At 34.5% G+C, this 22456-nt stretch overlaps 3 protein-coding genes across 8 annotated transcripts; 2 read left to right on the top strand and 1 right to left on the bottom strand.

Moving 5' to 3' along the window:
* The first annotated feature begins 2702 nt into the window (after positions 1–2702).
* Positions 2703–15311, top strand: LOC137806157 (phragmoplastin DRP1C). Of its 5 annotated transcripts, none has more exons than XR_011080312.2 (17): positions 2704–2920; positions 3037–3100; positions 4252–4359; positions 6359–6460; positions 6727–6777; positions 6884–6945; positions 9774–9864; positions 10002–10066; positions 10177–10371; positions 10486–10605; positions 10697–10767; positions 11005–11230; positions 11887–11937; positions 12054–12164; positions 12593–12839; positions 13511–13650; positions 14934–15311. XR_011080312.2 is itself a non-coding variant. In XM_068606135.2 (16 exons), exons 1-16 carry the CDS (start codon positions 2789–2791, stop codon positions 15057–15059), a joined length of 1851 nt encoding a protein of 616 aa, XP_068462236.1. In that variant the 5' UTR covers positions 2705–2788; the 3' UTR covers positions 15060–15311. The 5 variants fall into 5 exon arrangements, 2 of the variants coding, with proteins under 2 accessions (XP_068462238.1, XP_068462236.1); XR_011080313.2 differs by having other exon boundaries at positions 12036–12164; XM_068606135.2 differs by lacking the exon at positions 12054–12164 and having other exon boundaries at positions 2705–2920.
* LOC137806160 (uncharacterized) lies at positions 14654–16422 on the bottom strand. 2 transcript variants are annotated; one of them, XM_090300347.1, is made up of 2 exons: positions 15977–16422; positions 14654–14967 (listed from the first exon to the last, which is right to left on the bottom strand). In XM_090300347.1, the coding sequence occupies exons 1-2, from the start codon at positions 16325–16327 to the stop codon at positions 14854–14856; spliced, it is 465 nt and encodes a 154-aa protein (XP_090156473.1). In that variant the 5' UTR covers positions 16328–16422; the 3' UTR covers positions 14654–14853. The 2 variants fall into 2 exon arrangements, with proteins under 2 accessions (XP_090156473.1, XP_068462244.1); XM_068606143.2 differs by lacking the exon at positions 14654–14967 and adding an exon at positions 15517–15812 and having other exon boundaries at positions 15977–16413.
* An 837-nt stretch (positions 16423–17259) lies between these two features.
* On the top strand, positions 17260–21834 carry LOC137806158 (uncharacterized). The gene is made up of 4 exons (XM_068606139.2): positions 17260–18959; positions 20075–20104; positions 20213–20349; positions 21543–21834. Exon 1 carries the CDS (start codon positions 17398–17400, stop codon positions 18838–18840), a length of 1443 nt encoding a protein of 480 aa, XP_068462240.2. The 5' UTR covers positions 17260–17397; the 3' UTR covers positions 18841–18959; positions 20075–20104; positions 20213–20349; positions 21543–21834.
* Positions 21835–22456: the final 622 nt, after the last annotated feature.

The following is a 22456-nucleotide window of genomic DNA, read 5'->3' as shown; positions in this document are numbered from 1 at the left end:
AGCATGTAGCATGTAGCATGTAGCAGGTAGCATGTAGCATGTAGCATGTAGCATGTAGCATGTAGCATGTAGGTAGCAGGTAGCAGGTAGCAGGTAGCAGGTAGCAGGTAGCAGGTAGCAGGTAGCAGGTAGCAGGTAGCAGGTAGCAGGTAACAGGTAACAGGTAACAGGTAACAGGTAACACGTAGCAGGTAACAGGTAACAGGTAACAGGTAAGATATAACAGGTAGCAGGTAGCAGGTAGCAGGTAGCATGTAGAAGGTAGAAGGTAGAAGGTAGAACGTAGCAGGTAGCAGGTCACAGGTAGCAGGTCACAGGTCACAGGTCACAGGTCACAGGTCACAGGTCACATGTAGCAGGTAGCAAGTAGCATGTAGCATGTAAGAGGTAACATGTAAGAGGTAGCAGGTAGCAGGTAGCAGGTAGCAGGTAGCAGGTAGCAGGTAGCAGGTAGCAGGTAGCAGGTAGCAGGTAGCAGGTAGCAGGTAGCAGGTAGCATGTAGCATGTAGCATGTAGCATGTAGCATGTAGCATGTAGCATGTAGCATGTAGCATGTAGCATGTAACATGTAACATGTAACATGTAACAGGTAACCTGTAACAGGTAACCTGTAACAGGTAACAGGTAACCTGTAACAGGTAACAGGTAGCCGATAACATGTAGCAGGTAGCCGATAACATGTAGCCGGTAGCCGGTAACCGGTAACATGTAGCAGGTAGCAAGTAGCAGGTAGCAGGTAGCAGGTAGCAGGTAGTAGGTAGCATGTAGCATGTAGCATGTAGCATGTAGCATGTAGCATGTAGCATGTAGCATGTAGCAGGTAGCAGGTAGTAGGTAGCATGTAGCATGTAGCATGTAGCAGGTAGCAGGTAGCAGGTAGCAGGTAGCAGGTAAGAGGTATCAAGTAGCAGGTAAGAGGTACTAGGCAAGAGGTAGCAGGTAGGAGGTAACATGTAACATGTAGATAGCAGGTAGCAGGTAACAGGTAACAGGTAGCAGGTAGCAGGTAGCAGGTAACACGTACGTAGCAGGTAGCAGGTAACAGGTAACAGGTAACAGGTAAGATGTAGCAGGTAGCAGGTAGCAGGTAGCAGGTAGCAGGTAGCATGTAGCATGTAGCATGTAGCATGTAGCATGTAGCAGGTAGCATGTAGCATGTAGCATGTAGCAGGTAGCAGGTAGCATGTAGCATGTAGCATGTAGCATGTAGCATGTAGCAGGTAGCATGTAGCAGGTAGCAGGTAGCAGGTAGCAGGTAGCAGGTAACAGGTAACACGTAGCAGGTAACAGGTAACAGGTAAGATATAGCAGGTAGCAGGTAGCAGGTAGCATGTAACATGTAGCAGGTAGAAGGTAGCAGGTAGCAGGTAGAAGGTAGAACGTAGCAGGTAGCAGGTCACAGGTAGCAGGTCACAGGTCACAGGTCACAGGTCAGATGTAACAGGTAGCAGGTAGCAGGTAGCATGTAAGAGGTAGCATGTAAGAGGTAGCATGTAAGAGGTAGCATGTAGCAGGTAGCAGGTAGCAGGTAGCATGTAGCATGTAGCATGTAGCATGTAGCATGTAGCATGTAGCATGTAACATGTAACATGTAACATGTAACAGGTAACCTGTAACAGGTAACAGGTAGCAGGTAGCCGATAACATGTAGCCGGTAGCCGGTAACCGGTAACATGTAGTAGGTAGCAAGTAGCAGGTAGCAGGTAGCAGGTAACATATATCTGGTAAGATATAGCAAGTAACATGTATCAGGTAAGATATAGGAGGTAGCAGGTAGTAAATAACATGTAACAGGTGAGAGGTAACATGTAACGGATAATAGATAACATGTAGCAGGTAATAGATAGTATGTAGCAGGTAAGATATAACAAGTAAGAGGTAGCAAGTAACAGGTAATAGGTACTAGGTAGGAGGTAAGATGTAACATATTTCATGTAACATGTAATATCAAGTAACTAGCAGGTAACAACTAACCGGTAACTAGCAGGTAACAACTAAACGGTATCAACTAACATGTAACAACTAACATGTAACAATTAACATTTATAATTAGAGTATGTACTTGCCTTTTTTATTTCATTGAATATATTTTTAAAAATTATTTAATGGTTTTAACAAACTCCTTGTATATTACATTATTCTTTTTGGAAAAACAGCAATATGTATTTATATATGAATGATTATTTTGAATATTAAAATATTATGTTAATCAAGAAAAAAACCATATTTTCATTTTAAAATTTACTATTATTTAATTGCCTCTATCTCACTTGTATTTTATTTTTTAAAATATAGATATGTATAAAGTTTCTTTTTCCCATAGTTAAACATAATTAGAATATATGATTAAATTAACACCGTAAGAGATTGATTGCTTTTGATGTAGGAATTTTTTTTTCATCCATACATAATAAAAACATATACTCAACATCACATTATAATAATATAATATTATCTAAAATAAAATAAATATAATTAAAATATTATTTTATTGATTTATGGAGTGTACATTTTTTATTTTTTTTATGGAATCCAAAGAATGAAATAAAATAAGACCATGCATCCTGTCACGTTCTTTCTATTCCACATCATCTTTATTTAAAACCCAAACAAACAATATAACTGTTGGTTGCTGCATTCTCATTGGTTGCTGCATTTCCTCATGCAAACAAAAAACACACACACGAAAGAAATCTGCGAAAAGGTGACCATTCGCATTCCCAACTGAGTCTCACCATATAACCGTTTTCTGGGATCGGTTTCTGGCATTAGTCGTTGTTCGACAAAATGGCGACCATGACGAGCTTGATCGGTCTCATCAACAAGATCCAACGCGCTTGCACGGTGCTCGGCGACCACGGCGGCGAGGGGATGTCCCTGTGGGAGGCGCTTCCGACCGTCGCGGTGGTTGGAGGACAGGTGCGATAGGTTACGCGCGCTTCTCTTCGATTGTGACATTTTCTTCTTTTTTTAATCAATTCATTGTGTTTGTTGAATATTGTGATTGGTTGATTGTGATTTTGGAATCTAACCAGAGTTCAGGGAAATCATCAGTGTTGGAAAGTGTTGTGGGAAGGGATTTTCTGCCACGTGGATCTGGTAATCTTCACTTACAGTGTTACTTAATTTGCACTCTTTTTTTCTTGATAAATTTTGTTTTTACAAAGAAAATATGTCAAGAAGATGAATATATTTAATGTCCTGAAAATATAGGAAACATTAGATCCTTCTCATGGGAAGAGTAACCTCCAAGCTCACACAAGTAATATTTATTAGTGTTTTTTAACCATGTTATTCATGTTTGAATTATGGTTATATTATTTTGGATATAAATTTTTCGATATGGATTAAACATTTTTTAGAATAACTCTGTGGGATTAAGGTTTGATCTAGTTAGTATTTTCTTATTTTTTTAGTTGAAAATCTTATATCAACTAGAGATTAAAATATATAAGTATGAATAAATCTAAATTTATAGCCGATTCTATAAAATAAGTTTATTTTAATGAGAGTTTGTTGGTCTTATTATGCTCAAAGATTGAGTTAGAATTAAATTTATTTCTTAATATAAAAATATATTAATACTAGTTCTATAATATAATTTTATTACTGGAAAAATATAAAGTTATGACTACGTAGGGATAGTTAAATAGGAGTGAAGGAGATATTAATTTGTGTTTCTAATCAATTTTAAATGAAGATAAAGGTGGTTATTATATAGTTTGTTGCTGCCATTTACTTGCACAAGGAGCTGTCTTGTGAGGAATTGGAATTCAATCATCTTTTCACATTTTTTTTGTCAAGTATTGTTTGTGTTTTACTGAGACATTAAACACGATTTACTTTTTTATTTAATACTTTCGAGGAGGATAGTAACCTCACTCTTGTAATAAAGTTGTAATAAAGTTAGAGATTTCTTTTGAACTGTTGTTATTTGAACGAGTTCTTTCAATTTTAAGAGTTTTTTTTGTTTTGTTTTAAAAGCAGACAGGGACACTAATTTTTTATGGTTTATTGGATCAGAAAAGTTGCAAAACTTTGGAAATAATGTTTATTTAGTTTTTCATGCCTTGTCTAATAACCCGGGAAATATATATTTCTTTTAGAAATTCTGATTAATAGCTAGTTATTGGCCATGGTCCTTTTGCTTTCATTTGAAACAATCATTGGTCATTATTCCATTGATGGCTGTAAAGAGTGGTTATTTTTATTCATCTTAACGCCTTTATAACATTATTATTCATTATTAGGTATTGTCACACGGAGGCCACTAGTGCTGCAACTTCACAAGACAGAAGAGGGGAAACAGGAATATGCTGAGTTTCTTCATCAATCAAGGAAGAGATTCTCTGACTTTGGTAATGATGTTTCTGACTATGAACATTTCTTTCCTACTTCAGTAAGATTTGCACTAACTAATGATGAGCTCACATCATGTAAAGCCACTTGTATTGCATAGTCTTCTATTGATTCAATGCTATTTGTCTAATCTCAATTTTTTGGTGAATATATGGTATCATGGGCTGAAGAGTTATACTTATTTGAGCTTAGTGGATCATAGTCCGTCATTTAGAGAGTGATAGATTTAATCATGAGCTGCAAAATTTGTTGCCACGATACAGAAATCCATCTGATTTACATATAATTTGCAATTGTATTAGTTTTTCTTGAAAAATAACTATCATTAAATTGAATTAATAATACAGAATTATTTATCTTCCTTATAGAAAGGCTGTGGTTGTAGATGAGACGTAGACTTTCAGGGCCATTTCTGGCATGAGTTTGATGCTATATTTTATGTTATACGTCCTTTGTTAAGCATGGCTAACACAATTGTAGTAACAATTAATTTCATTTTAAATTTTCAATTAATGGATTGTCTTAATTGCCACATTTTAACTAACAAATTCATTACAAACTGGACTTCTCTCTGGATAGAATGATAAATAATAACTCTTGGATAGGGTTCAACTAGAGAGATTTCTTTGTAATAATCAGGTTTGCTTGCCATCCATGAATAGAACACCAAAGAGAGTCCATAACAGAATTCAAAACCCTATTGTGTACAACATATGTTAAATAAATCCCCCTAGAAAATGCTACACTATGTGGTCCAACAAATGTATTAGAAAACAGAACAAGTCACTAAATAGAGGTTTAGCCTCTTTCTTTTGGTTTAGCCTATTACTATAGAAATATTGAGAATATTTTTTTTAACTCAATAATCTACTATTTACAACAGTTTTGACTAGGAGAACGAGTCATAAACTAAAGTATCCTATCTCAGTTGGCAGAAATTTGTCTAGAAGTAAATGCATAGCTTAGGGGTTCTGATGTTGTAAGTCATTGTAGTTCCGGAAAAAAAGTAAACTTCCAACAGAGCATAGGGCCCTGACTACGAGAAAATGATTTTCGTTGTACAGTGGCTAGAAGGATAACGCAATGCCTCCAATGATTTTGGTTACCAAACTCCCTAACTACATAACTAACACCAGGACCTCCTCTATGCTTGGCACCCCTTCACGGTAGGAAGACCCTTATAATCTGTCTTCTTTAGCCTAGCAGCAAAAGAAGAAAAGGAAATGAATATTAATACAAGAAAAAGGAACATAAGTAATTTTGTTAATTTACGTAAATGTAATGCAAGGCAGCAAATATTGTAGATTTAAACCAAGTTGACTTGTAAGATAAATACAAGAACGTTGCAAACAACAAACACCAAAACTAACAGAAGAAGAAGGAAGTAATACATCACACAAGAAATTATAGTAGTTCAATTAGAGTATTAGCATAGCAAACTCTAATTTACGTTCACTAGTAATTTATTATGAAACAAGTTTATATCTGAGTTACAGATTCAGAGATTACAACTCAATTGTTATTCTCTCAAACTTATGATGAAAACTTGCTTACACGAATCAACCAACCAACATCAATGTGTTTTATACAAGGTGCAGCAATTATAGTTAACTTCGTGAATCACATCTCTAATACGTTAAAGCGTAGACCGTTTATAAGAAGATAAATGTTTCTAGTTGGCATCATATGTATAGGTGCATCAAATGGTTTGCATCAGAATGTCTTCATAGATAGGTGCATCAAACACACTTGTTTACTAAGCCAATATCAATAGAAAATATATTATTTAGAAGGTATTTGCAATACTTAAATCCTACAAGTTAATGTTCCTTTGGTTTCAGAATAGAAATGTGTTTTCCATGAAAGACTAAAGGTTAACTCTTGAACATTACATTATTGAGGTTTAAGCTTTGTTTCATCATTTATTAATTGAAATTATAGATGACAATAACAGTAAAGCTCTTAACTGTAGAAATTTTCCTCTTTTGTCGTATGCAGCTGCTGTGAGACAAGAAATTTCAGATGAAACAGATCGTATAACTGGGAAGACAAAGGCAATTTCAAACGTTCCAATTCAACTGAGCATATATTCTCCCCATGGTATTTATTTCCATCACCTGTTGATATCAGCACAAGCAATTTAACTGATTTAATAACTTTGTAACGTTGTCATGTGTTTTCTTTTACCATCACCCCTTCTCATTGAACGTATTATTTGGTAATTAATTAAAGTACATGTGGTTTAAAGGTAAGGCTAAATTTTGTATAGTTGAAACAAATTGAGAACATGAAACAAATTGTACCTTCACTTATATGCGACACTTCAATTACAGTTGCATAATGACTTTTCATGGCTTTCTCTGCAGTTGTGAACTTAACCCTCATCGACCTTCCTGGGTTGACAAAAGTTGCTGTAGGTAAAGTTTCCTCATTTCCCAGTATTTCTAAACAAGTTGGATGTAATTTTTAGAGGACTCTTCTTAATGTTTTAAAAAAATAATAGAATTTGTGCTTCTTTTGTAGAGGGACAATCAGACACTATTGTTCAAGATATTGAGAACATGGTCCGTTCTTATATTGAGAAGGTAATTGTACTTCTAATATAAAATGAATAATCATATATGATTGCAAATTGTATTAAACAACTAATCAAGCACGCTAATATGACCTTTGTCAAATAAGGGCTATTAAAGGAAGGAAATTAAAGCCAATATACTATATATGAACTCCCTTCCAAGAACGAACCATGTACCATGTCTAATATTAAAACTTATATAGTGGTTCCTGACTGGAAACAGTTTTTATTTCAATCATCTCTTTCAAAGTGGCCATCACTTTAATCCGTATTTTGTCATATTTTCCTAGATTGGTGTCACGCTGATATAGAATTCCTTGTATACAATCAGTTCGTATCTTGTCCTTTTATGTGTGACCACATATCCATCACCACATTCCCATTTTTTTTTCATTCCATTTTTTCACTTTTTCTCTTTTTAAATTCCAACATTCATCGTCACCATGAGTATAGTTAGAGGATAAAACTTCCCTTTGAATTTATTAGGTATTGTGTTCTCACATATAACCCCTAATGCATTTCTTCATTTTAAACTAGTTTCCTTTAGGTAACACCTATTTCGATCATTATTGATCTTAAATTCTCAAATATAGAAACTTGTGTTACGTAATCTCAAATTTTTACCTCCAAGTCATTTTACCCTTGCTTCTTGCTAAAATTTCAATACACAATATTCGTTATTACTCAAGCAAAAACCCTTTTGACTCCAATGTTTGTCTCCAAAGCTGGAGTTTGGAGTTATTTTTGGTTTCTCGATCTAAATTCCATCATCAGTAAGAGAAAGTATACATTTAGAGAAAATCTCAGTATGTTCTTAGAAGTACATTCAAGACAAAATTAATCAAGAGCAAAATCCAAATATAAGATGTGATCCATTGCCTTCCAGAATGTTTCTCTTGGAACTTCATCATACAATTTTTCCAAGTCAATAAAAACCATGTGTAACTCTCTTTAGTTACTTCAATACCTTATAATCAATTCCCATAGAAGATAAATATAAACACCTTTTGTTGAACCATTTCTAGCACAAATCCAAATTAATTATCTGCAGTCCTATACTTTTTCTTAAATTATGCCCTATCTTCTTTTCCTTAATTTCAATATGCTTTGCAAATTTATTATTCTAAAGGTTACACAATTCTAAATATGTAGGAACCAAAGAACTCTTCTATTTTGACATTTTCTTAGATCTAAAAATCACATTATTGTGTCAAATGATAACTTATTTTCATATACATTTCCAAATTTCAATCAGAATACCATGAAGACCAACAACTTTGTCTTGAATTCTTCAATATTAAGCAAGATTTTGTTCATTCCCTTGGATTTCTAATACTACCGTTTTACATGTCTATTATTGTCCCAAGATCTTGGAAAAACTTGTTAAAAGTTTTGTATTGTGTCTCACAAGTTTCTTTTTTCGTTTTTATCTTCTAATACCTTTTCCAAATATCAACATTACATCTATATAAGGCCTTAAAACATTCCTATTAAGAAGTGAGTTTAAGCCTAACTCATCTTTACAAAACTGGCTTGTAAGGTGAGGATTGTCCCCACTTATATATTGTAAATTGGTTCTATCTCTAGTGATGTGGATTTGTTTCTTACCTTTTCTTCAACATTTTCTTTCCACCATTAAGATTGTGTATCTCTTGCTCCAAAACCTTTTGATTCACCTAAGACTACATTAGAAACCTTCCTTACTATCAAACATCTCATCCCAAATAAGACTAGTACTATACAAATTTATAATTTTCATTATCTTCATCCAATATTTACCTTTCTAAAGGTCAAAACTCAAATGTTCACCACTTGTTCTTGGATTTGTAACTTCTTGATTTTCTGCTTGTGACTTTCAAAACAAACATAAATAATAAAATCCTTGACTGTTGCGTAACAAGATTCTCTCCTTGAATCTTCTTGGAATCCTTGCGAGGTCTTCTTAGAGTTTCTTAAAATAATAAATTTCTAATCTTGAGAACAAGTGATTAAATGTTCCTTCTACTTCTTACAACAAGTGCATAATCTAAATTGACATGTCATTAGAAATAAAGAATGAGAGTAGGCTGTCCTTCCTCAATTTGATCTTCAAAAACAAACCATTATGAGCTCTTGTAAACTGTCTTGTCTCACACCTGCATGTTCATCTAGGTCCCAACCTTTGAGAACTTTTGTCTTGTGGAAATCCTTGAATGGACCTTTCCATGTCTTCCCAATTTTTTTTAGAAGTGCTTCCAGTCGTAGTTGTGATGAAGCATTAATGATATTGACAATATCCAATGCAACCATTAATTTTAAAGATAAAATTTTATCCCCAATCCTTTACACACCACCACACTTCTTTTTGTTCCTTGTCCACAATTACCCACATAATTTTTTCTTCTAACCCTTTCTTTTGTGCCAAATTAAAATTTTGTAGTGTCAAGCTCCTTTGCTTTTTCTCCAACCCATTTAATTTCTTAAAGACACATGACATTGATCCTTCTGCAAGTTATGGTGCCCACCTTCTCAAAAGACTTATATGTCAAAGTACCAATATTTTAATAACAATAATAATATTGTGCAATTGGTAAGTTATAATAAGCATACTGAACCAATAAATATGCTCTTCCAAATTCATTACATCTTATCCTTTTTTTTAATTAAAAGTAGAGTATGCAAAAACTTCACAATATAACATATGATCCCAGCTAGGTTGGCACACTACATCAATCATTTTCAGCATACCCAAATAGCATAAAAATAAAGAAAATAATTACAAACGTAATACATGTATTACATCTTATCATTTAACTTCTACATGTCTATGACGAGCAATCAAATTTTCTTATGGTGCAGCCCAATTGCATTATATTGGCCATCTCTCCTGCAAATCAAGATATTGCCACTTCAGATGCAATAAAAATTGCAAGGGAAGTTGATCCTTCTGGTATGTCTTTTATATTTGAAGGAATTTTTAGTGCTGATACTGTTTCCTATGATCATATATTTCTTTATCTTTCCTTTTTAGCCGTGACTCGTTTAGAAAGGAGCTAATGTGGTTGAGTTATTTTATTCCTTTTTCAGGTGAAAGGACATTTGGGGTGTTGACAAAACTTGATCTTATGGATAAAGGAACTAATGCAGTTGAGGTATAATTCTGTAACAGCTACATGATGATTATGTTCAGTTTTGATGTTGTCACTAAGACTGAGTCTATAACCTCATGAAAAGTTGTGTTTATGTGAACCGAATCTTATAGGTTCTCGAAGGAAGACAATACAGGTTGCAGCATCCTTGGGTTGGAATTGTCAATCGTTCACAGGCTGATATTAATAAAAACGTTGACATGATTGTTGCTCGCAAGAAGGAGCGTGAATATTTCGAGACTAGTCCCGAGTATGGACATTTGGCACATAAAATGGGGGCAGAATATCTGGCCAGACTTCTATCCCAAGTATTTTCAATAATATTTTCTTCACGTAATTTTCCTTAATGATTTTGTTATGTTGATTTTAAGTGATCGTGAGTAATTTCCCTTTCCTTCCTATACTGGCATTTATCACTGCAGCATTTGGAATATGTTATTAGGCAGAAGATACCCAGTATCATTGCCTTAATAAATAAAGCCATTGACGAGCTTAATGCAGAGTTAGACCGAATTGGCAGGCCAATAGCTGTGGATTCAGGGGTCAGAAGTTCAATCAATGCTAAAAACAATCTTCTTGTGTTTGAAACTTCTTGGATTTTGCTCGTACTAACTAGCACTACTTTTTGTGTAGGCAAAGTTATACACAATTTTACAGATGTGTCGAGCATTTGATAAAGTATTTAAAGAACACCTGGATGGAGGGTAAGTGCTGCCTATTTTTTGTTTCAAAAAAATGAGGACAAAATCGCATAAGTACGCTTCGGGCATCAGTTCTAATAATTCACTCTAGAAAAACCAAGTGTTTAAAAGATTGAAAAAGAGTTCAATTTTAATCACGTTTTTGTCATGAACACAATTTATTGAAGTAATTTTCCTTATTGTCTTAATTTATTTTTGGAGAATTAATATATTTGATTAAGTAACCAACTGGTATTCTAGCCGTCCTGGTGGGGACCGGATATATGGTGTTTTTGACAACCAATTACCAGCTGCTTTAAAAAAGCTCCCATTTAATCGTCATCTTTCCGTAAAGAATGTTGAAAGGGTAGTTACAGAAGCGGATGGTTATCAGCCACATCTAATTGCTCCAGAGCAAGGCTACAGAAGACTTATTGAGGGATCTATTGGCTATTTCAAAGGCCCAGCTGAAGCCTCTGTGGATGCTGTAACCCTCTTGACTTTATTCCTTGATCTGTTTAAATGTGATGACTTGGCAGATATTTATAAGTTTTAATACACTTGTTCATGTACTGTGAAGGACATGCTGCTTTTAAAGGAATTGTTTAAAGTCTTGCAATGTCACAGGTGAACTATGGCATAATTGGAACATTTAACAGCATATGATATCCGTTATGATCTGAATTCCTAATTAACTTTCTTTAGTTTTCATATGTCCCACCTTATCAACCAAAACCTGGGTGATAGCTACTTTAAACCCCCCGACACTGTAAAAACCCAACATACATTTTCTTTTTTATTTTTTAAACCTCTTTGAGATGATCCATCGATTTCGAAGCTAGAATCTTTTATCTTTAATTCCAAAAACCATAGATTTGAAAATGTGCACCCTTCCTCAAGTCCATCACATTTTGATTGTTTAACCTATATTTTTTCTTTGTACTTCTTATTCCTGTTTGTTAGCATTCAAATAGGAAAAAAAAGTTGGTCCAGAAGAATGGGTTACCTCTTTTATGTTTCACTAACTACCTGCATTACTTCTTGTTGTTTCATTCTGTAAAAGATTGCCTCGTAAGTGTTTCTTCAATATCTTTTACCACTGTTTGTTCTGCTTACAAATTGATTCCTGATACCTACTTTCAGGTCCACCTAATTCTGAAGGAGCTTGTACGGAAGTCAATTGCAGAAACTGAGGTAGGAATAGTTCTTTTTTAAGTTGATATATCTCGTTCAGAAGACTCCAATTTTCAAATAATGCATCCTAGTGCGATGAACTTGATATTAGTCAACAGTTAATTTATTTGTGGTAGGGGAGATATTGGTGTTCCCTCCTGCTCTAGTTTAACTGTCAAATATTAAGAGTTGGAACAAGGAAATGAGGAATTGGAGTTAAGGAACAGGATGTTGGAGGAGAAAAAGATGTAAGAAATAGTTTTTCATAATAAAATCTTGTAGAATATTGAGATTGTTTATCTTCAATTTTATCTTTAGTATTAAGTGTATGTTTAGACTTTGGGATTGCTTATAGTTTTGGGGTGAAGGGTTGCTTGCTCAGTGTTAGTGTTAGTATTTGTTGTAGTTGCTTTATCAGCTGCTCTTTACATCTATGTTTCTCTTTACACCTATTATTTTGTAAGCAATTTTTCAATAATACAAGTTAGCTTCTTTTTTCTCTTTTCTTGTCTCCCACTCTCTCTCAAGAACTCGAATATGGTTTCAAGAGCTTAGTGATCCATGGCTTAAGAAAAAAATCCTTCTTCTCCACCCCTGCAACCAGCAACAACTTAGGCTATACCCTTGAAAACTCATATCTTTGCACTTGATAGTAATTCTGTCATAGCTGATATAGGAATTGAAGAGGTTTCCCACCCTCCAAGCTGATATATCTGCTGCTGCAAACGAGGCTTTGGATCGATTCCGAGAAGAAAGTAGGAGGACTGTGATTCGCTTGGTGGATATGGAGTCTGGCTATCTAACAGTGGAATTTTTCCGGAAGATGCATCCTGAACCAGAAAAAAAATCAGATCCAAAGAACCCAAATCGGAGTGCTCCTAATCCCAATTTGGACAGTACAGATAGTCACCTCAGTAAAATTGGTAAATAATTCTTTGCATGCATTCTCACTGCTTAGAAGTCCACTTCTTAAGACTTTAGAACTTCACACTTTTTCTTGTTAATTCTTGTGTATCATTTATGTTAATTCTTGGTTCTACAAAATTAAGAATAGGGTGTTTGGATAATCATTAAGTATTGTGTTAGATCTGGCTTTGATTTTTGAATTTAGATGATGTTGAATTGATGTTTGGGAGATATAGTCTGAGTAGAAATGTGTTACAAACAGTAAGTACAAACACCTATTGAATAAATCTTCATTCAAGTCCGGATATTGTAAGTGCTGGTTACTTTAATCCTTAACTTTATGAAATTCTCATTTTAGCACCAAAAGGGACCAAGTGAATGACATTTTGCAAAGCGGGATTTTGTATAAATGCAATAACCAATGCTTGCAGTTTCGTGGAAATAAAATGGGGTTTAATCAAGATAAAATGGGGTTTAATCAAGAGTTAGTATACATCTATTAGTACAAGTATTTCCCTGTAAATTTACTAAATAACAACAAAGGTCGTATTAGTTATTATTTATTTTCGATTTTATTTCAACAATATCTATAGATATCTGAATTTCATCTTCATCATTGATCTTTTCCCTAAAAAATTATAAGAAACAGATTTATGGTTGTTAAAGGATTCTGTGACACTTATTTCAGGGTCAAATGTTAATGGTTATATCAACATGGTTTGTGATGGACTAAAACATTCTCTACCGAAAGCCGTGGTTCATTGTCAAGTTAGAGAGGCAAAGAGATCATTGCTAAACCAATTTTATGTTCAAGTCGGGAAAAGGGAGGTATAAGTTCATATCTTTTTGTCATTTTTTCGCAGATAGATCAATTTCTACCTCTTTACATTAAGTTGTTTTTCACATGGTTTACATGATGGTAAATTATTCTGATTTTTGGGCCTCTGCAAGATCACTAATTAGACCTGTTAGTCATGTCATGTCTGTGAAAAAAATGTTAAACAGTGTCAGAATCTTAACGAACATAAAAATTGGTTTAAGTTTGTGCATGCCAATGGAGAATGCTTTGCAAATGCTGGATACCGCAAATCTAATATGACAAAAATGTTTGATGAACTCTACACAGTTTTTTATAGGGACAACTCCGAAGGCAATGGTCTAAAAGTTGATAAAATTAATTTCAACTTTTTGTTTTATTGATCTTGTTTGTGATGATCAATCATCAATCATTAGAATAATGACATTTGACTTTCATGTAATTTACAACTTTGAATTTCCTCTTTTGTAATGTTGTTCAACCTCACCTACTTCTGTCATCCTTGACTAAAGCTTTTTTCTTGTGCTATAGTGTTAAATTTTTCTTACTCCATCAAATCCTGTTTTGTTAAACTGAAAATTATGATGATGAATTTCTCGTACTTTTATGAGTTCTTCTTCCATTAAGCTGCAATGGAAAAACATCTTGACGAGGTACTTCAAGGACTAACATCTAAGAGTATTAAGTGAAGTGTCTTCAGCTGTTATCTTGTGTTATTGTGATGGCCAAATTAACCTAAACAACACCACTTGGCCTTTCAAGCCTATCTATCACTAAAATATATAGAGCAAATTATAAATATTGTAGTCTGATTTACAGAAAATTTTCTTATATCTGTAACATCCCAAAATAATAAATATATGCGGAACATATCTACAGCCAAACCAGAAATAGGTTTGTTATCATAGCTTGTGGTGATTGGTTGAGTATTTTGATAAGGACAGACTGTAGAGGCCATTGTAATGTTGAAAAATACCTAGGATTTGGTATAGATGGACCAAGATGGAACAAATGAATGAGGAATAAAAGAAGGTTGATATTGAGAATTAAATTTGTGATAGCATAACAAAGCATATTTAAAGCAAACATGACAGTGGATTGAACCTCAACCAGAACAGCCTCTTCCACCACGTCAAACATGTCCTCTGCGACCTCATCCAATCCATCTCATGTATTATTTAACATCTGCAAAAGTTACTGTTTTCTGTTATGCTTTACTTTACTGGTCTCCCAAATGCTTTGTAGTGAAATGCTCCTTTTGGAAGGTTAAAGAAAATTTGTGGTGTGTATGCAGAAGGATCAATTGGGGGCCTTGTTGGATGAAGACCCTGCACTTATGGAAAAGAGATCACAACTAGCTAAAAGGCTTGAATTGTACAAGCAAGCTATGGATGATATTGATTCTGTGGCTTGGAAATAATCCATCTCATTCATTACAACCAATGTTATAGGTTCAATTTCAAGATAAATTATTTCACTATTTGTTACTAATTTTGTTATCGATAATATGGAAAGCTAAAAGCATAATAGCTGCAATAAGTAGTAATTGCACACTAGCACGTAATTCTTTTGCCCCTCCCTAGTGTATAAAGCACACTTTCCTCTTACTATATGTTACTCATTGTATTCTCTGCATGTATGTTTCTTTTAATTATGAAAGTTTTTATTGTTAGATTTTTTAGAATGATCTTAGAATAATTAAAAAGCACATGAATTATGAATTTTATTCATTCTGAAATATACTGATTCAAAAGTTTCTTAATGCTTTGCAAAAAAGTATTTTTTAAAATATAAAAAATTTATTTTGAATGCACGAGGAAAACATAATTTAAATAGCTAGATAGAAAATAAAGAAAAAAAATTATTCCAAGCAGAAGAAAACAAAAGAATGACATTTTTATGATTAAAAATGAAAAAAAAACTGTTATTTCATCTGGTTTGAAGAAAAATTAGAACAAATAACATGCTTCTTTTTTTATTAAGAGAAGAAAACTTAATTAGAGAGAAGTTTTGTCTTGAATTCTTCCCATGTTACACCCTTTTGCAGATACTCTATGTTAGCAGGATCTAAAGGTCCTTTCACTCTATCTATGGACACTATCACTGCCCTGGCTGGAAGAATACTTCTTGTTGGGTCAGGGGAGGTACTGTAGCTCAAGCATGAAGAGAACCCCTGAAATGTGTTGCAACCAAATTTCTCTTAGGAAATACACATTATTAGCATATTGGGGTCCAACTAAGACTATGTAAAATCAATTATTATTAATTATTTGGCATAATGGATAGGTTATGTTTACTTTTTTAAAAATATTTTTATGTATTTTGAGAAAAAATTACCTTGAAGATAAGCAATTCTACTTCCTCTTGGTCCAAAAGTGCATGCACAAGGAGTGCTTCTCCTTTTGCTGACTGACTATAAATCTCCAACTTAGTAATCTCCTCATTGTGACCATACTCTTCATCTCTATCTTCTTCCTCATCTTGGTATCTAATTTGCCTCCTTGCTGAACACAAAAGTCTTATACCTCTTTTGCTCAAATCCACATCTTTAAAGGCATAACACAAGCTTGAATTGTGAGTGGAAGTGTTACCAAGAGAAGATGGTAATGGTGTAGGCAACATAGGTGATGGCACCATTGTCCATGAAGAAATGGGCACACTTTTCATTTGAAGTGTGGTGTGGTTCATATTGCATATATACTATTGTGTTCTCAAATTACCTTGTTTGTTCTAAAACAACCAAATGAAGGAGTTGGAGATGATGGCTTCAAGATAAGGTTGGGTTTGGTGTGTTGGCAATCATAGAAAGAAGGACTTTTGGGTTTGGAAATTACCATTTTGGGTTCACAAACAAACTTAAATATAGTTTACACATTTAATAAATAAATAAATAAATAAATTATTTATTTATTTATATGTAACAGTTGCACATATACAATAATTTACCATTTGAGTAATTAATCAAAGATAGAAAATTAATATTATTTACCTCAACACAAGAGCAACAATCCATACATTAGGAAACACAAAAGAGCAATTAGCATGAGTTAAGCCATTCAAGCCAAGTACTCTTTTTGTCATTTAAAAACTTCTGATCTAATTATAAGTCTGTTGAAATAACAAATATTGAAAGAAGCCTGTTATTTTCAAATTTAAAGAGACTTTAGAATATACGAAATCCATAACATAATATGAACTTTTTAAATAAGAAATTTAGAAGAAAAAGTTTTTCTAAAATACCCTTTCCAAAACAATTATTTAATTAAGGAACATTTTTTCATTTCGTATCAGTGGTGGAGGAACCAAAAGCCATAATATTTATTTTATAATGTTTCTTAATTAAACCACGTAACAATGGAACCCTAATTCCACGTCACCCATCTCTAACCTTATATGATGACGGCATCTCCGACACCACCGTCAACCTGCAACCCGCGACCACCGCAATCGCCGCACGAACGTACGAAACGCCACCACCGCGCGACCGCTCCCCTCGATCGCCACCACCGCCGCACTCGTTCAGAGAAGACGCACCACCTCCGCGCACTCCACAGAAGACACAAAGATCAGTTTATTTCATTTAATTTTCCTCAGAAGGACACCGTTTTGGGTTAAAACGAAAACCCAGTTGAACTCGCCAACTCGGAGCAGACTCGCGAGTTTGAGCGTGTTCACTCCGATTCTGCCGAGTTTACGCAAAAGAAACACAGACTTCTGGTAAATTGTACCAAAAGCTTAATTTCAACAAACTCTTTCAAATGGCAATTCGAAACATCCGCAACGACCTCAGGTTGGTCTCAATTCCTCACTCGTGTCACTCTCTCTTCTTCTCCGACACCCCACCTTCAAGTTCAGCCACACCCCTTCCTTCTCCTACCCGCTTGTCAAGTTATTTGCTTTTCTCATTTGGGTGTTCCGCTCTTTGCTCCCCCAAACACCCTTTTGCGCCTTCTTCAACTTTTCGCTCTAATATTCATAATGGGCACTCGCGCTTCAATCCCAATTTGCACTTTAACACTCGCCTGTATTTTTGTACGCGTACTTATACTCCTTACTGGGGCAGGCCTCTCGCTACTTCAGAGCAAGTTGCTCAAATCATTGCACTGATTCGTGAGAATGGGGATGACTTGGGATGCAAGTTGAATAGTATGAACGTGTCTTTGTCTGATGCATCGGTTGTTGACATTTTTCAGATATTAGCAAGTGAAAGAGTGTCAGCATTGCAGTTCTTTGATTGGCTTAAAGGCTCTGATCCTGATATTTGTTGTGATTCTGATTTAGGTAGCTTATTTGTTAATAACTGTGGGTTGTTGGGGAATTATGAGGCAATGGTTCCCGTTTTGAGGGGATTTAGCCTTAAAGGAGTGTTTTTGGGTGTGAAGGCTTTTGGGTTTTTGCTGGATTTAGGTTTGGACAAGGCTTCTAGTATTGAACGTGTGAAAAAGATTATGGCTGTGTTCAATGAGGTTGGAGGGGTTTATCAAAGTTGTGGAGTTCAGTTGTTGGTAGAAATGTTTGGTCTTTCGGGGTCGTTTGAGATAGCTGAGTTTGTGATAAGAGCAGCTGGGAGGAAGGTGAAGAACTATCATGTCTTAATGAAGATAATGTGTAAGAGAGGTGATTGTAAAAGAGTAGGAGATTTGGTTAAGGAGATGGAGAGAAGTGGTATTGATGTGAATGCCAGTACTTATAATTTGCTCCTCAGTTGTCTATGTAAGAGTGGTAAAATCGATGAAGCTTGTCAAGTGCTTGAAGCTATGGAGAAAAACTATGGTTTAACTGATGTTCATAGCTTTGATATTCTTATTAACACTTTTTGTAAGCAGCATCAGTTTGATCTAGTTTTGAAGCTTCTTGATAAAATGACTTTGAAGGGTATAGAACCAAGTATTTTAACTCATGCTGCGGTAATAAAGTCATACTTTGAATCAGGAAAGTACGAGGAAGCACATGAGTATGTGATTGGTTCTGCCGATAAGCTTAGCTATTCTAGCAATGCAAACTACAGCTTGCTTGCTACCCTTCATTTGAAGAATGGGAATGTGCTGCTTGCCAGTAAGGTTCTTTCTGAGATGATGGACAAGGGTCTTAAACCTAATTTTTCAGCATACAAAAAAATTAGGATACATCTTGAGAAGAAAGGTGAAAAAGATTTGTCTATGGAATTATCAAGAAGATACTTGAGCTTGATTGAAAAATGAGAAAAGATGCTGGATTTTATGTAACCAGATGTTGTAATGTCATTCAGTGTTTACAGTTGCTCTCCATACTGAGCGGTTCAGCTAATGACATTTGCTTCTGTGATTTTGCTGGCAATCAGGTTTGTATTACTCCATTGTAGGTTTTGATTTCCAGTACTGAGAGAAATTATATCTTTGTTATGATATTCTTGATGCTTTATAGATGACAAAAACTCACCTCAGATTTCATAGAACTTGTTTTCTTCCTGTGTTGTTTACAAATTTTTCAGAACTTGCATGATTCTCTTTTGAGACTGCCTGATTTCTATGTACTCTTGAGATGATTTAGGCCATTTTTTATTTTCAGCCACTTGGCCAAATTGCCTTACTTTTAACTTAAATTTTGCATAGATCGTCTAACAGTTGCTTATGGTCTTTTTGAGACATTTAAAATTTCATCTTTGACATGAGGAGCTTCAATGAAGACACTTATACCAAGAAAGATTGGAAAAATATGAGTTTAAAGAGTTAAAATCTTCAAAAACAAGCATTACATGGTCAAAGATAAAAGGCCAATGAAGCACTGACACTCAACTAAAATTCAAGAAGAAGATGAGACTGTTCATGTAGGACTTTTAGATTAGTTGTGGGCCCAATTTTAGTTGAAACTAAGGCTCACCCAATTGTAAAGCTTTGAAATTTTATAAATAGAGTGTAGATGTAGAAGTAAAACATCATTAATCATTTTAGGCAAAACAGTAATTGTAGTTAGTTTTTCTCTGTTTTTAGTTCATTTCAGATGAAAAACGAGAAATGTACACTAAGATTCATTCACTCCTTAACTGTTGAATTAATGGGAGATAGGGTGAAATAGAAGGAGAGGGAGATAGGAGGAAATCACCTGATTGATATTGCTTGAATGCGTTATGTAATAACTGTGTTATGCAGAACATCATTCTCTCTATCTAATTGAGGATTATTTCTTAGGAAAAATGTAAATGGGTGTCACTTTCTAAATCCTGAAATACTAATTCCTATGAAAACTAATTGTTTTGTAACAAGTGTTTCATGAACTTATTTAACATGCAACACATGAATTTCATGTTACCCCACTACCTGCATTCACTATCGGACTACCATATAACATTATTGGTCTTCTATCTGTTTATTAGGAGATTTCCTTTTAGTTTAACCATAAGAAATGAAACCGAAAAATACAATTCTCATTTTTTCCCTGTCATTTCTGGCATTGCAGTTATTAGCTGTAGCAAGGAAAAACAATGAGGTAAGTTGTTTCAAGGTCTATAGTTCTGTTGTTTGTTCTGGAAAAGGTTTTATTTTCTAGGTTAGCTATTAAACATTTAGTACTTAACGCTTCATATTCATTCTACAGATTGAAGTTTTGAGCCCTGTGAATGGAGACATTCAGGCCACAATTTCGGATGCCAGTGGTCTAGATATTTGCTCCGAAGAGAATAACATTGTTAGTTTGCATTTATTTGGAAAACAAAAATCAGAATTAGCTTCCGGGTATAGAAATAACTTTGCTTGACAGTTTAGTTTAAATTTGTCTTTTATTCTTGTCTGTAATGTACATATCAAATTCTGTGCTCAATTTTGTTGTAGTCTCGAAGAACAATGACAAAAGGGCAATTCCTGTATGAATAATTGAATTGTTTTTGCAATGTCTGATGTGATTGTGTAAATATAACAGGGCATATGTTAGACTTCTGTGGGTTTAGATGTCACATATAATCCAATAGTTGTTAGAATATTAGGGTTACTAATCTTTCTATTGTGGGTTTTGGAACAGTACTGATGCTCGAGGTTTAGGAGGAGAGAAATTTGGTTTTGCACCTTGACAAATGCTTTACGAATCCTTTATAGGAGGAGGAGGATTGGCATGATGTTTATCCATTCATTTATATAGTTTGGATTCTTTTAGATGATTGCATCATTAGATTATCAGGACAAATACCTAAAGTTTAAGCATTTAGCTTTCTGATCTCTAAAGAGAAATACCTTGGAACCTACTGGCCTGCCCCTGTTAGTCAGGCCTTGTTAGTTGAGGGTATATAGCCTTTGCTGGTACAACTGTTCAGTTAATTGGTTAGGTTGCTACAAATAGAGCAAGAAAATGTGATAGGACCTTGGTATTTATGTTTGAAGAAAATAAGAAATTGTCCCCTGAATTCTGTGGCTAACAGGAATAACATTGAAGGTCTGCTTCTCCCAGTCCCCAAAGGCTTCAAGGATCTCACAAATGACTGAGATTTCCCCCTCTTAGGCAACATGACTCATTTCTCTAACGGCCAATTTTCTAACTATTTATGTAACAAAGTAATGGGTATCTACCATAACACTGAAGGCATTGGTTAGTTGATCACATAGTTTTGGGTTTGGATTTCAGGCATCAGAATTCCTTGGGAAGACTTAATTGTTGACCCTGTATACTTCATAGAGTTGGAGGGGGTCCAATCCAAATTTTGTGACTTTCTTTGTGCTAATGTCTATATTCTTAACCTTTATCTATTAGTATTTCCATAAATAAAAGTAAATCTTTAGTCTGTGTGTAAATTCACTAGTTCTTTCATGTTTGAAATGCATTAATCGCTTGCATTATGCCCTGATGTATGTAGGGGTTATTTTGTGTGTGTGGCTTTGTATCAGCAACTTGATTTTGTGTGTACTTCCTAAATCATTTGGATGTGGTGATTGTTTAGGTGTTGTACTCTACTTACATGCACAACCAAAGGAAATGCTAGCACAAGGTCTGTTGAACGTTTACATGCACAACCAAAGAAAATGAGACTAAGGCTCACCCAATTGTAAAGCTTTGAAATTTTATAAATAGAGTGTAGATGTAGAAGTAAAACATCATTAATCATTTTAGGCGAAACGGTAATTGTAGTTTTCTCTGTTTTTAGTTCATTTCAGTTTTTTACTATTTGAGTTTCTTCTTCTTCTCTTTTCTTTTGGCATTATCTCAATTGACTATTGGAGTTTTTCTCTTTACTTTTGCAAAATACCACAGGGTTAAAATGTTCACGCCTTCTCTCTTTCCTCAATTTCATGTTTCACACATTTCTAAATTTCATTAGTGACTGCCAGCAACAGGAAGGAAGCAGAGAAGTGTGGTATAATCTATTTTCATATTATCAAGGTATTCACCAGAACAGAAATCTCCACATGAACAAATTCCTCTTTCAAAATGATGGAACCGTTGGGAGACTTTTAATGCTATCTTAAAGAATTTCAAGATGTTTGATATCAATACATATTTTCCTGAATTCTCTGTATCCGATTGTAAGAGCTTCTTTGCTGCAAGCTCTCCGAATGGGTTTGAGACCTGAGAGGATTGGAATGGACATGGTGATACTAGATTAAAGTGATAAAAAAAAAAAAAACCTTTTATTTCTTTTATTTTTTTACTTAATATATTTGTTAAAATGTGTTAATATGTCATTGGTTAAATTGACTATATGATTGTTAGTTAAAAATAAAAGCAAATAATATAACAATAATTTTTAATTTGGACAATTTAGTTGTGAAAATTGTATGGTTGGAACTAGGGTTCTTATAGTCTGAGGCTCAGACACTTCTCTAAAATGGCGTATCCGTGCACACGTATCGGTGT

This window comes from Phaseolus vulgaris, chromosome 3 (genome assembly GCF_051622355.1).
Source record: "Phaseolus vulgaris cultivar YP4 chromosome 3, ASM5162235v1, whole genome shotgun sequence".
NCBI lineage: Eukaryota > Viridiplantae > Streptophyta > Magnoliopsida > Fabales > Fabaceae > Phaseolus > Phaseolus vulgaris.
This window is presented reverse-complemented; position numbering and strand designations above follow the sequence as displayed.

Bases quoted from the DNA above. Each gene is read 5' to 3' on its own strand.
- LOC137806160 (XM_068606143.2), bottom strand. From the start codon at position 16,327: ATGAACCACACCACACTTCAAATGAAAAGTGTGCCCATTTCTTCATGG. The intron at 15,813-15,976 runs GTAATTTTTTCT...AACACATTTCAG, and splicing joins TAGAATTGCTTATCTTCAAG to GGGTTCTCTTCATGCTTGAG.
- LOC137806158 (XM_068606139.2), top strand. From the start codon at position 17,398: ATGGCAATTCGAAACATCCGCAACGACCTCAGGTTGGTCTCAATTCCT.
- LOC137806157 (XM_068606135.2), top strand. From the start codon at position 2,789: ATGGCGACCATGACGAGCTTGATCGGTCTCATCAACAAGATCCAACGC. The intron at 6,778-6,883 runs GTAAAGTTTCCT...CTTCTTTTGTAG, and splicing joins GTTGACAAAAGTTGCTGTAG to AGGGACAATCAGACACTATT. The intron at 11,938-12,592 runs GTAGGAATAGTT...TAGCTGATATAG, and splicing joins AGTCAATTGCAGAAACTGAG to GAATTGAAGAGGTTTCCCAC.